General features: G+C 47.0%; 1 protein-coding gene across 1 annotated transcript; it reads left to right on the forward strand.

Moving 5' to 3' along the window:
• Positions 1 to 3,858: 3,858 nt before the first annotated feature.
• On the forward strand, positions 3,859 to 11,459 carry LOC132571028 (zinc finger protein 721-like). The gene is made up of 6 exons (XM_060237660.1): positions 3,859 to 3,963; positions 4,436 to 4,565; positions 4,926 to 5,116; positions 5,620 to 5,749; positions 7,861 to 10,653; positions 11,308 to 11,459. Exons 1-6 carry the CDS (start codon positions 3,859 to 3,861, stop codon positions 11,457 to 11,459), a joined length of 3,501 nt encoding a protein of 1,166 aa, XP_060093643.1.
• The last annotated feature ends 2,260 nt before the right edge of the window (positions 11,460 to 13,719 follow it).

Consider the following 13,719-nt stretch of genomic DNA (forward strand, 5'->3'; position numbering starts at 1 on the left):
AAAAATTGAAAAAAAAAAAAAAAAAAAAAAAAAAAAGGAATAGAACTAAGGTGGTCTTAAAGGTGCAAAGGACCCCTTTTTTGTTGCCAGCCCCTCCTCCTTCCAGCGGGGGGGGGGGAGAACTGCATTTCCCAGAAGGCCTTGCAAGCCCCAGTCAAGCCAGCCCCGCCTTTTCCAGGGGTGGGAGGGGGCAGCACGAGCAGCCCCCCCTCCTCCCCTCCCCTCCCCCGCCTGCCGGGGCAGGATCCGGCTCCGGCACCTTTGCAGCAACAGGAGGAGGAGGGCAGGTGAGCGGAGGGGGGGGCGTGCAAGAGGGAGGGGCGGGGGGAGGAGAGGCTCAGCTCCTTCTGCAGCCTCGGCGGGGCGGCCGGGCTGATCCGGGGCCGCTTCTCTTTCTGGGAGGGGGGGCGGTTGGGAGGTTTCTCTTGCTTCTTTTGCAGCCCCCGCCCCCAGGGCTTGCAAGGCCCAGCAAGACTGCGGCTCCCGCTGCTGTGCTTTCCCCTCAGCCCCCAAGGAGGTCTCCGGGTTGCAAAAGGGTCTGAAGGGGCCTTCTCGGGGGGCAGCCCCCTTCCCCCTCCCTCTTGCACGCCCAGCAGGAACTCATTTGCATATTAGGCCATACCCCTTCTTTTTGCATGGTTGGATTAATAAAGTTGTATTACTTAGTTCCTTTTCTGTGTGGAGTTTTCAGTAGTTTGGGGCTTGGCCATTCTACGCCTGGGAAGGACACTCCACCCATCCCCCCGCCCCGTGATCTGAAAGGCATCCCAAAAGTTTGCATAGCCCTACCTGGAGGGAGAGGGGGGGGGGTGACCTAACCACTGTGGATGACTTCCCCCACCAGAGAAGAAGATGGAGATATTGGATTTGTACTCTGCCTGAATCTCAGAGCAGCTCACAATCTCCTTTATCTTCCTCCTCCTTAACAGGCACCCTGTGAGGTGGGTGAGGCTGAGAGAGCTCTTACAGCAGCTGCCCTTTCAAGGACAACTTCTGCCAGAGCTATGGCTGACCCAAGGCCATTCCAGCAGGTGCAAGTGGAGGAGGGGGGGAATCAAACCCGGTTCTCCCAGATAAGAGAGCTCTGGCTGACCCAAGGCCATTCCAGCAGCTGCAAGTGGAGGAGTGGGGAATCAAACCCGTTTCTCCCAGATAAGAGAGCTCTGGCTGACCCAAGGCCATTCCAGCAGGTGCAAGTGGAGGAGGGGGGAATCAAACCCGCTTCTCCCAGATAAGAGAGCTCTGGCTGACCCAAGGCCATTCCAGCAGCTGCAAGTGGAGGAGTGGGGAATCAAACCCGTTTCTCCCAGATAAGAGAGCTCTGGCTGACCCAAGGACATTCCAGCAGGTGCAAGTGGAGGAGGGGGGAATCAAACCCGCTTCTCCCAGATAAGAGAGCTCTGGCTGACCCAAGGCCATTCCAGCAGCTGCAAGTGGAGGAGTGGGGAATCAAACCCGTTTCTCCCAGATAAGAGAGCTCTGGCTGACCCAAGGACATTCCAGCAGGTGCAAGTGGAGGAGTGGGGAATCAAACCCAGTTCTCCCAGATAAGAGTCCGCACGCTTAACCACTACACCAAACTGAAGGAGAATGAACCACGGAAACAGTTGTAGGAGGGTTTTTTTTTTTTTTTTGACAAATCTGCGTTTGGAGAAAGCTGCATAGCTGTGGAGCTGCAGGTGAGAAGGGACAATGTGGCATATCACCAGTTTTCTGAGCCACTTTTAATTGGATGTACATTTCTACATTTATGACTTCATTGTTGATGTGTTGTTAGCACGGGGATCTATTTGGCCATAAATTGTAGAGCTGGAAGGGACCTCCCAGGTCATTGAGCCCAATCCCCTGCACACTGCAGGAACTTCATAAATACCCCCCCCCCTCCACACCCCCAGTGCCCCTCCACCCTGCCCAGAAGGTGGCAAAATCCTCCAGAATCTCCTTCCAAAGGGGAGAAAACTGCTGACCTCAATGTGACAATCAGCCTTTCACTGGACACAGAAACAGCAATGCTGTCATAGAATCATAGCATCCTAGAATTGGAAGGGACCTCCAGGGTCATCTAGTCCAATCCCCTCCACAATGCAGGAAACTCGCAAACACCTCCCCCTAAGTTCACAGGATCCTCATTGCTGTCAGATGGCCATCTAGCCTCTGTTTCTAAACCTCCAAGGAAGGAGAGCCCACCACCTCCCAAGGAGGAAGCCTGTTCCACTGAGGAATCGCTCTAACGGTCAGGAAGTTCTTCCTAATGTTGAACCGGAAACTCTTTTGATTTAATTTCAACCCATTGGTTCTGGTCCTACCTTCTGGGGCCACAGAAAACAATTCCACACCATCCTCCGTATGACAGCCCTTCAAGTCCTTGAAGATGGTGATCCTATCACCTCTCAGCCGCCTCCTCTCCAGGCTAAACATCCCCAGCTCCTTCAGCCTTTCCTCAGAGGACTTGGTCTCCATATGTCAAGTCTGCAGATTCAATAACGAGTCGATTTAGATACAAAGAAGCTAGTTTATTGATACTGGATGCTTGTGGCCTGAGCCAGGGTTTAAAGAGACGAAAACCATACAGTAAATACATTGCATATAAAGATCATTTCAAAAGCATTCCTACGGGCAGGAAAATTGTGCAGGGGACATTCACACATAGATGTTACTAGTACATTCTCATGTTGATTAGGCGTAGTGGCCTTGATGTTTTACTAGGCTCCTACGACTCCCACAGGCCTGGGCTGAGAAGGTTCAGATAAGACTTTTCACACATCACCATTTCAAAGCAGGGAGAGCTTCTAAAGAAAGGGAGGGGGGAACAGTAGAGAGGCACTAGCAGCATTTGGTTCTACTTTGGTTCTACCCAACATGCTCTCTGGTTGAGCCAGAGTTTTATTCAGACTTGACACCAGACCCCTCACCATCTTCGTCGCCCTCCTCTGGACCTGTTCCAGCTTGTCTAGATCCTTCTTAAAATGCGGTGCACAAAACTGTACACAATAGTCCAGGTGAGGTCTTACCAGAGCAAAGACATGAACATCAGATGTTCAAGAGCCTTAAGACAAGGCAGGTAGGAAGGAAGGAAGGAAGGAAGGAAGGAAGGAAGGAAGGAAGGAAGGAAGGAAGGAAGGAAGGAAGGAAGGAAGGAAAATAGATGGGGGGAGAGGTGTAAAGAAAGAAACTTTAATTTTAATTGCATTCTCTAAGCTGCTGGCTGACTTGGCTTGGCGAAGTGACTTAAAGCAATAAATGCCTTCTCCAAGCCAGCCAATGCGGGGAGGGGCGCTTCAAGAGCCACACAAGGTGCGTGAAAGAGCACAGGTGGCTCCTGAACCTCAGTTTGGCCACTTCTGTTCTGGGCCCTCCATCTCTTCCTGCGGAGAAGCCCTGAGGATCAGGCAGCCTGAAGGAGAAGGCCTTCGGTTTGCTAGGGGGAGAAATAGAACAAAGGATAGGATGAGTTTAATCAGGCCAGTTTATGTTCACAGAGATAGAGGCAAGGTTTAGAGTAACACAGAAAGTCTCTGCAAAAAAAAAGTTAAAGCAGAAACCTCTGGAAACAAAGCTGAGAGCCAGTTTGGTGTAGTGGTTAAGTGTGCGGACTCTTATCTGGGAGAACCAGGTTTGATTCCCCACTCCTCCACTTACACCTGCGGGCATGGCCTTGGGTCAGCCATAGCTCTGGCAGAGGTTGTCCTTGAAAGGGCAGCTGCTGTGAGAGCCCTCTCAGCCCCACCCACCTCACAGGGTGTCTGTTGTGGGGGAGGAAGATAATGGAGATTGTGAGCCGATCTGAGACTCTTGAGTGGAGGGCGGAATATAAATCCAATGTCGTCTTCTTCTTCTGATATATTTCTGGGGTCAAACATGCAGGTTAATATACTAGACAGTCTTTTTGCAGAAAAGAAGCCCAAGTTCATGCAGATTTCTGAATTTGTATTTCTTGGTGACTTTCAGTATATAATCAACGGAGTATGACAGAATAGTAAAATTATCTGGTAGGGAGTGGTTTAGAATGGGAAATGGTACAAATTTAAGATCCAGTGACGGAATAGTAAAATTAAGAAATTGAGCAAACCTTTGATCTGAGTCGCATGAGCATGCAAAAGCAATAAAACAGTAATATGTCAAAATGTAAGAATGTCTGTTAATGACTATATTGTATTAAGCCTGGTCAAAAGGAAGGTATTTATATCTCAAAAGGTCTCCCATCCAACTATTATTATCCCATTAATATACTAGACAGTGTTTTTACAATCAGGGTCAATTCCCCCCCCCCCCATTTAATTGGTTTAGAGGAAGAGAAGCCCAAGTTCATGCAGATTTCTGGATTTGTATTTCTTGGAGACTCTCAGTGTATAATCAACGGAGTGGGAGTTGTGATGCTTTTCTTCTTGAAAGGACAGGAACGGTTGTTCACACGGGCCGTGTTCCCCTCTTCCAGAGCTCCCCGGTGTCTCTTGAAGAGGTGGCCATGTTCTTCACGGAGGAGGAATGGGCCCTGCTGGATCCAGGCCAAAGAAAACTCTTCTGGGAAGTGATGGAGGAAACGTATGAGATGGCCGCCTCTCTGAGTGAGGCTCTTTCCCCTTTTATTATGAACACGGCAGAGCAGGGAGGGGGTGGCATCTTCCTTTGACCCTCTTGGTGTTTCGAACCCACTTCCCCACCTTTTCCTTTTTGACCTCGTGGGGTAAGGCTTCCCCTTGGGGGCAAGATGTTCTTAGGGTGGTGACTGTAGAGCTTTTGGGTTGCTCCTGTGAGATGAGTTTTGTATTGAGCCTGAAGAGGACAGAGATCATAAAACAAGAAGGAAGACTTATTCATATGCACAGGAAGCTGCCCCACAAAACCACAAATGAGCAAAGAAATTTTCTTTCCACATTCTAAAGTGCCTCACTTTTTAAAATTCTGTCTGGGTGTTGCTGTTGCAGGAGACTACATTTCCCAGGAGGACTTGCGAGCGCCAGAGAGATCAGCCCTGCCTTTCCTAGGTGCCCTGGGGGCAGTTTTCCCTCCAGATGGAAATAAAAATATATGGAGTATGCCCTTCCCCGGGGCCTCTCTCCTTTCGTGCTTCCCCTGGCTGGAGGGAGAACTTGGCCTTTGCTCGTCTGCAGGAAAGGTGAGTGTGACGGAACCGGCCCGATTCTGCCTTCAGACCCGGTCCCGTCAGCTCCCTATTGAGTCGCCAACTCCTGGAGGGAGCTATTTCTCCTCCGGCCACTTGGGCTCGCTGCCACCACCTGCTCAGTCTAGGGGTTCAGATTGAGAAAGAAAATAAAAAAACAAAAACTGTTCCATGTAAAAGTTTAGCACAGCTCCTGAATAGCAACTAGAGGACAAACAAAGGTGGATTTAAACGCATCTGCTCATCCCTGGTGTAAACTGGCCCTACCTTGTGAATGACTGCCTTGGGGCCACCCCCACAGGCAGGAGCCCAGGCTACCAACCTCTCTCCTTCAGCGCCAGCTGCAGACTGGCCTTTTCCTGCCTAACTCAAATAAAAAGAACAAAAAAACTTCCTGCCCCTCTGGGAGGCTTTCCCCCTAGAATTGCTGGTTTAGCTCTGGAAGGGAGGGGGTGGAGTGAATGGATGATCAAGAGGGCCATATTTTCCTCTTCCAGAGCTCTCCCGTGTCCTTTGCGGGGGTTGCCGTCTTCTTCACAGAAGAGGAATGGGCCCTTCTGGATCCAGGCCAAAGAAAACTCTACTGGGCTGTTATGGAGGAAATGTTGGAGACCGCGGCCTCTCTGGGTAAGGATCTTTTCTGCTTTGTTATAATCGCAGAAGAGGAGGGAGGGAGGGGAAACTTCCTTTGACAGTCTTTAATTCCAGGGCACAATTTCATGTCCTGTAGAGGAAAGAGCATGCTTGAGATCGTTCAGCTCCTGAAAAAGAAAGCATAGCATATTTTCACTCTGCAAAGAGAAACCTGTTGATGAAGCGGGCTCTGACCGGGAGAGATGGACCCTATCCATCTGGGTTCCTGCTAGGACATCCCCACGGCTACTGTTTCCTTCTTCAGTCTTTCTGTTTTGAGGCCAGTGGCTCTCTTCCTTGGACTGAGTGGGGCTGAGGGGAGGAGGGAGGAAAAGCCCCACGGATTGGACCAGGCCAGACAAGGGGCTTCTGTTCTGCGTCTCCAAAGTCCCTGATTCCTCAATAACATAAGAGAAGCCCTGTTGGATCAGGCCAATGGCCCATGCAGTCCAACCCTCTGTGTCACAAAAGAACATAAGAGAAGCCCTGCTGGATCAGGCCAATGGCCCATCCAGTCCAGGGCTTCTCTTATGTTCTTATGTGACACAGAGCGTCACAGGGCTGCTTATGTTCTTATGTAACACAGAGTGTTGGACTGCAGGGGCCACTGGCCTGACCCAACAGGGCTTCTCTTATGTTCTTATGTGACACAGAGTGTTGGACTGGAGGGGCCCCTGGCCTGATCCAACAGGGCTTCTCTTATGTTCTTCTGTGACACAGAGTGTTGGACTGGATGGGCCACTGGCCTGATCCAACAGGGCTTCTCTTATGTTCTTATGTGACACAGAGTGCTGGACTGGATGGGCCACTGGCCTGATCCAACATGGCTTCTCTTATGTTCTTCTGTGACACAGAGTGTTGGACTGGAGGGGCCCCTGGCCTGATCCAACATGACTTCTCTTATGCTATTATGTGACACAGAGTGCTGGACTGGATGGGCCACTTGCCTGATCCAAGATGGCTTCTCTTATGTTCTTAAGAGTGGCAGGCAGCCAGTCCTGGGTGAGCCCCGCAAGTCATAGAATCATAGAGCCGGAAGGGGCCAGACAGACCAGTTCCTGGCTCTGACTGCTGCTGGGCCCAGCCCAGGGGAGTTGCACTTCAAAGGCTGGAGCAGCCCTTTCGAGGCCCTGTCGCCTGCCTCAGCCAGAGCTTGAAGGCAGACAATATTGAGTGGTGGATTTGCGAAGACCACTGAAGGCCTTTGTTTCTTATGGGACAGGCACTGCTTCTATTATTTTGGGGGGTTGAAACCCCCTATGTTCTCCCCACCTCTCCGATTCTTCTGCAAGTCTAGATCATTTTCCAGGTTTCTAGGATTATCTATTTTGTCCACATATCCAGTCTCTCGATTTAAGTATTCTAATTAGCTCCTCCTTCCCTTGGTCACCCCTTTCTAACTTTTCCAGGTCATCCTGGTGTGTGTTTAGATTAGGGGTGTCAAAGTCATTTGTTACGTGGGCCGGACCTGATAGAAATGAGACCTTGTAAGGCCTGGCCAGGTGTGTCATCAAATGTAATGCCAGGTAGTAGAGATATAAACTTAGCACTCACTGGTCTTAAAGGTGCTTTCTTTGAATCTCTCCTGTGCGATCCAGGAAACTCGACAAAGGAAGTTGTGGCTCTTTCCTTCCTTCCCCAAGGGACCAGGAGGGGAGGATTCTCAGCCAATAGAAAGGGGAGAGGCTTGGTTCAGTAACTCTGCTGTGCTATTGAGAGATGTTGATGTTTATGTTTGATTCGATTCATTCCCCACCCTCCCCGCCAAGATGCTATCCCTCCATCCCCCTCCTCCCCAAGGAAGGAGCCTCAGCCGATGGAGAAAATGGAGGCTTTGCTCTGTAGCTCCTGGGCAATTGAACAAGCCTGGCAAAGCAAGTTGTGCTGCAGAAGGAAGCGAGAGGGAGAAGAGAGCAGATGACAGCCAGTTGCTTGGGGGCCTGATAGGAGCCCTCTGGGGTTTGACACCCTGGTTTAGGTACTGCTGAGGTTTTTGCAAGCCCTTGGCTCTGGTTATAGAAAGCACTATTGACTACTGACCTTACCTACTAACTGGTGTTTTGTAACTTTTTCATTCATATATGATTTTGGTCTCTCTTTTGCAGTTGCAGATGTGTTTGAGAAGAAATCAGGAGGGAGAGTTGTGGGAAAAGACAACAACATACAAGTGGAAGCACAATCTGGGGGTCAAGCGGTACCCAAGAGACATTGCAGAAAGAACAGGGAACAAAGACAGAAGCAAAGGAAAGAATTGGAGGCCTGTCAGAGCAGAAAGAAGCCTGAGGTCTCAGCCCAAGATGAAACACAGAAGAGAAAGGAAAGGTCTAATGGTACCATGAACCAGAAGGGGTCCAGCTGCCAATTCAGTACTAAAACATCTCAGAAAGTTCCAGCATTCTTGAATAGGCATAAATGTGTGGAATGTGGAAAGTGCTTCCATTGGAGTAGCTCACTAATTGTCCATCAAAGGGTTCACACAGGGGAGAAGCCGTATAAATGCTTGGAGTGTGGAAAGTGCTTCTCTTATTATAGCAACCTAAAAGCACATCAAAATATTCATACTGGGGAGAAACCATATAAATGCTTGGAGTGTGGAAAGTGCTTCTCTCAAAGCAGCCAATATAGGAGACATCAAAAGTATCACACAGGAGAGAAGCCATACAAATGTTCACAGTGTGGAAAGTGCTATTCCCAGATTAGCCACCTAAGAATACATCAAAAGAGTCATACTTGGGAGAAGGCATATAAATGCTTGGAGTGTGGAAAGTGCTTCTCTCTCAGTGGCAGCCTAACTGCACATAAGAAGATTCATACTGGGGAGAAGGCATTCAAATGCTTAGAGTGTGGAAAGAGTTTCTCTCGGAATGGCCAACTAAGGTCACATCAAAAGATTCATACTAGGGAGAAGCCACATAAATGCTTGGAATGTGGGAAGTGCTTCTCTCAGAATGGCACCCTAAAAGCACATCAAAAGAGCCATACAGGGGAGAAGCCATATAAATGCTTGGAGTGTGGAAAGCGATTCTCCCGGAATGGCGGCTTGACTGCACATAAGAAGATTCATACTGCGGAGAAGCCATTCAAATGCTTAGAGTGTGGAAAATGCTTCTCTCTCAATGGCAGCCTAACTGCACATCAAAAGATTCATACTGGGGAGAAGCCATATAAATGCTTGGAGTGTGGAAAGCGCTTCTCCCGGAATATCGGCTTGACTATACATCAAAATATTCATACTGGGGAGAAGCCATTCAAATGTTTTGAGTGTGGAAAGTGCTTCTCTCTCAATTGCAACCTAACTGCACATAAGAAGATTCATACTGGGGAGAAGTCATTCAAATGCTTGGATTGCAGAAAATGCTTCTCTTGGAATAGCACCCTAAAAGAACATAAAAAGATACATACTGGGGAGAAGCCATTTAAATGCTTGGAATGTGGGAAGAGCTTCTCTCGGAATGGCCAACTAAGGTCACATCAAAAGATTCATACTGGGGAGGAGCCATTCAAATGCTTGGAATGTGGAAAGTGCTTCTCTCAGTATAATACCCTAAAAACACATGAAAAGATTCATACTGGGGAGAAGCCATATAAATGCTTTGAGTGTGGAAAGTGCTTCTCCCAGACTGGCACCTTGACTGCACATCAAAAGATTCATACTGGGAAGAAGCCATTCAAATGCTTAGAGTGTGGAAAGTGCTTCTCTCTCAATGGCAGCCTAACTGCACATAAGAAGATTCATACTGGGGAGAAGCCATTCAAATGCTTAAAGTGTGGAAAGTGCTTCTCTCTCAATTGCAGCCTAACTGCACATCAAAAGATTCATACTAGGGAGAAGCCATTTAAGTGCTTGGAGTGTGGGAAGTGCTTCTCCTTTAATGGCAGCCTAACAGCACATCATAAGATTCATACAGGGGAGAAACCACATAAATGCTTGGAGTGTGGGAAGTGCTTCTCCTTTAGTGGCAGCCTAAGAGCACATCAAAAGATTCATACAGGGGAGAAACCACATAAATGCTTGGAGTGTGGGAAGTGCTTCTCCTTTAATGGCAACCTAAGAGTACATCAAAAGATTCATACTGGGGAGAAGCCATATAAATGTTTTGAGTGTGGAAAGTGTTTCTCCCAGACTGGCTCCTTGACAGCACATCAAAAGATTCATACTGGGGAGAAGCCATTCAAATGTTTTGAGTGTGGAAAGTGCTTCTCTCTCAATTGCAACCTAACTGCACATAAGAAGATTCATACTGGGAAGAAGCCATACAAATGCTTGGAGTGTGGAAAGTGCTTTTCTCGGAATGACCACCTAACTACACACCAAAGGTTTCATACTGGGGAGAAGCCATATAAATGCGTTGAGTGTGGAAAGTGCTTCTCCCAGATAGGCGGCTTGACTGTACATCAAAAGATTCATACTGGGGAGAAGCCATATAAATGCTTTGAGTGTGGAAAGTGCTTCTCTCTCAATTGCAGCCTAACTGCACATCAAAAGATTCATACTGGGGAGACGCCATTTAAATGCTTAGAGTGCGGAAAGTACTTCTCTCGAAATTACACCTTAAGAGCACATCAGAAGATTCATACTGGGGAGAAGCCATATAAATGCTTTGAGTGTGGAAAGTGCTTCTCCCAGACTGGCAGCCTAACTGCACATAAGAAGATTCATATTGGGGAGAAGCCATATAAATGCTTTGAGTGTGGAAAGTGCTTCTTCCAGACTGGCAGCCTAACTGCACATCAAAAAATTCATATCGGGGAGAAGCCATTCAAATGCTTGGAGTGTGGAAAGTGCTTCTCTCGGAATGACACCCTAAGAACACATCAGAAGGTTCATACTGGGGAGAAGCCATATAAATGCTTTGAGTGTGGAAAGTGCTTCTCCCAAAGTGGCCACCTAAGGTCACATCAAAAGATTCATCTTGGGGACCTCCGGTGAGGAATGAGGGTGGGGTGAATTGAGGAACGACACGGTCAAGAGTCCAGTCTGGAGGCTGCCTTAGTCTGTCCCCCGCTGGTGTCCCCCCTCCCCAAACACCTGCCCAGCAGAGCAGGGGAGATCCTCCTCTTCCTCCACTTCTTCCTCTCCTCCTCCTCTTCTACTTCCTCCTCTGCTTCCTCTTCTCTTCCTCCTCCTCCTCTTCTACTTCCTCCTCTTCTTCCTCTCCTCCTCCTCCTCTTCTACTTCCTCCTCTTCTTCCTCTCCTCCTCCTCCTCTCCTTCCTCTTCCTCCTCATTTTCCTCTTCTCTTCTTCCTCCTCCTCCTCTTCTTCTTCCTCAATTCTTCAGTGGAAGACACTTCCTCCTTGGGAGGTGATGGGCTCTCCTTCCTTGGAGGTTTTTCAACAGAGGCTGGATGGCCACCTGACAGCTAGGAAGATCCTGTGAACTTGGGGGGGGGGGGGTGTTTGTGAGTTTCCTGCATTTTGCAGGGGGTTAGACTAGATGACCTTGGAGGTCCAACTCTCTGATTCTATGCCTTGGAAGCCCAGAAGTGTCCCACGTTTCCTGCTTAATGGGAAAATGCTGTTCAAACAGCATTTTGAACAGCCTAACTGTACATCAAAAGTTTCATACTGGTGAGAAGCCTTTTAAATGCTTGGAGTGCGGAAAGTGCTTCTTCCAGAATGGCAGACTGGCTGCACATCAAAAGATTCATACTGAAGGGAAGCCATATAAATGCTTAGAGTGTGGAAAGTGCTTCTCGGAATGACACCCTAAGAGCACATCAAACGATTCATACTGGGGAGAAGCCACATAAATGCTTGGAGTGTGGAAAGTGCTTCTCCCAGACTGGCGGCTTGACTGTACATCAAAAGATTCATACTGGGGAGAAGCCACATAAATGCTTGGAGTGTGGGAAGAGCTTCTCTCGGAATGGCCAACTATGATCACATAAAAAGATTCATACTGGGGAGAAGCCACATAAATGCTTGGAGTGTGGAAAGTGCTTCTCCCAGACTGGCGGCTTGACTGTACATCAAAAGATTCATACTGGGGAGAAGCCATTCAAATGCTTAGAGTGTGGAAAGCGCTTCTCTCGGAGTGACTACAAACCTAAGGTTTCATACTGGGGAGAAGCCATATAAATTTTCAGTGTTAAGTGCTTCTCTCGGAACGACACCCTAAAATTACATCAAAAGATTCATACTGCCAGCAGAAGTAATAAAAATAACAGCTGAAACTAGTGAAGAGAGAGGGTTGTCATACAATCAATTACTAAAAATACAAAGTGGCAAAATAGAATTGAAAACTACTGAGGAGCTGAATAACAGATATGATTGGTTTCAAATGCAACAAATAAAAAGCCTGGTGAAAAATGATATTAAAACTGAAGGAATAAGACATGAGCAAACAGAAATGGAAAAAGTTCTGCTTGGAGAGAATGAAAAATTAATTTCAAAAATATATAAGTTCCTGTTAAAATGGTCTACGGAAGATAAGGTAGTAAAATCTCAAATGATTAAGTGGGCAATCAATGTAAATAAAGAAATACAGATGGACACAAGGGAGTATCTTTGGAAGAACTCTATGAAATTATCAACATGTCAGAGTATAAAAGAAAATTGTTTTAAGATGATGTACAGGTGGTATATGATTCCTAAAAAATTGGCAGAGATGAATAAAAAGATGCCAGACAGATGTTGGAAATGTAAAAGACATGAAGGTTCTTTTTACCATATGTGGTGGACTTGTGAAAGAGCGAAAAAGTATTGGCAGATGATTCAACAAGAAATTTCAAGGATCTTGGGATATGAATTCAAGAAAGTAGCAGAGACTTTCCTATTGGGATTACAAATGGAAAAATTTCCAAAAAAAGATAGAACTTTGATCTGGTACTTGCTTTCAGCGGCTAGGACATTGTATGCGCAGTTATGGAAGCAAGAAAAAACACCAGAAAAATGGGATTGGATTGTAAAAGTTATAACATGGAGTGAGGTGGACAAACTAACAAGAATCTTAAGAGACTATCATTTGGAAGTGTATAGAAAGGAGTGGAAAAAGTTTAGATGTTATGTAGAAGAAGAATGGAATATAAAAGGACATTGGACAATTTTTTAATAATGATTAAGTACCAGAAAAAAGTAGAATACGAATATAGGTTCTTATGGTTTAAGGGTAACTTTAAATGTTAGTATTTTAAGTATATACGTAACTTCGGCGGGAGTCAAGTAACAGGGGGAGGGGGGACTAGAAAATAGCATATGGGATAGAGAAAAAGAAGGTATTAATGGATATTGTCACCATATGTTATCAATAAAATTGTGTTTTACTAAAAAAGATTCATACTGGAGAGAAGCCTTATAAATGCTTGGAGTGTGGAAAGTGCTTCCAAAGTGACCAACTATGGTCACATCAAAAGATTCACACAGGGGAGAAGCCACATAAATGCTTGGAGTGTGGGAAGTGCTTCTCCCTTAATGGCAGCCTAAGAGCACATCAAAAGATTCATCGCGGGGACTTCTGGTGAGGAATGAGGGTGGGCTGAATTGAGGAACGACACGGTCAAGAGTCCAGTTTGGAGGAATCCCCCAGCTGTTGATTGGTCTCTCTGGGTCTTAAGAGATGGTGAAAAGCTGGCTCCTTTTGTCCAGCATCAGGAGCTCCCCGGGTTTTCCTACAGAGTCCTTGTTTTAGCCCTCAGGCTAGAGTCCTGGAGATGTGAGATTTATGATCCAGCTCAGAGATTTATGATCCTGCCAAAGTCTTTTTTTGGGGGGGGGGGGGGGCGGGGAATGAAGCCTGTCCTTCCCATCCTAAACGTCAAAGAAATTCTCTACCATTCTTGATAAGAAGTGACTTTCATCTCCAGCGAAGCTGCCCGTCTCTCAGACATGTCGGTGGGAAAAAATAAACCTCTCTCTTACAGCACTTTCCATGTAGTTGGTTTTCTCAGACACTGGTGCAAGAAGCATTTGAACAAGAAAATGTTATTGAGGAATTCTGAAAATGAAACTTTGGCTTACCTGAAG

The sequence above is a fragment of the Heteronotia binoei genome, chromosome 5, assembly GCF_032191835.1.
Source record: "Heteronotia binoei isolate CCM8104 ecotype False Entrance Well chromosome 5, APGP_CSIRO_Hbin_v1, whole genome shotgun sequence".
Classification (NCBI taxonomy): Eukaryota; Metazoa; Chordata; class Lepidosauria; order Squamata; family Gekkonidae; genus Heteronotia; species Heteronotia binoei.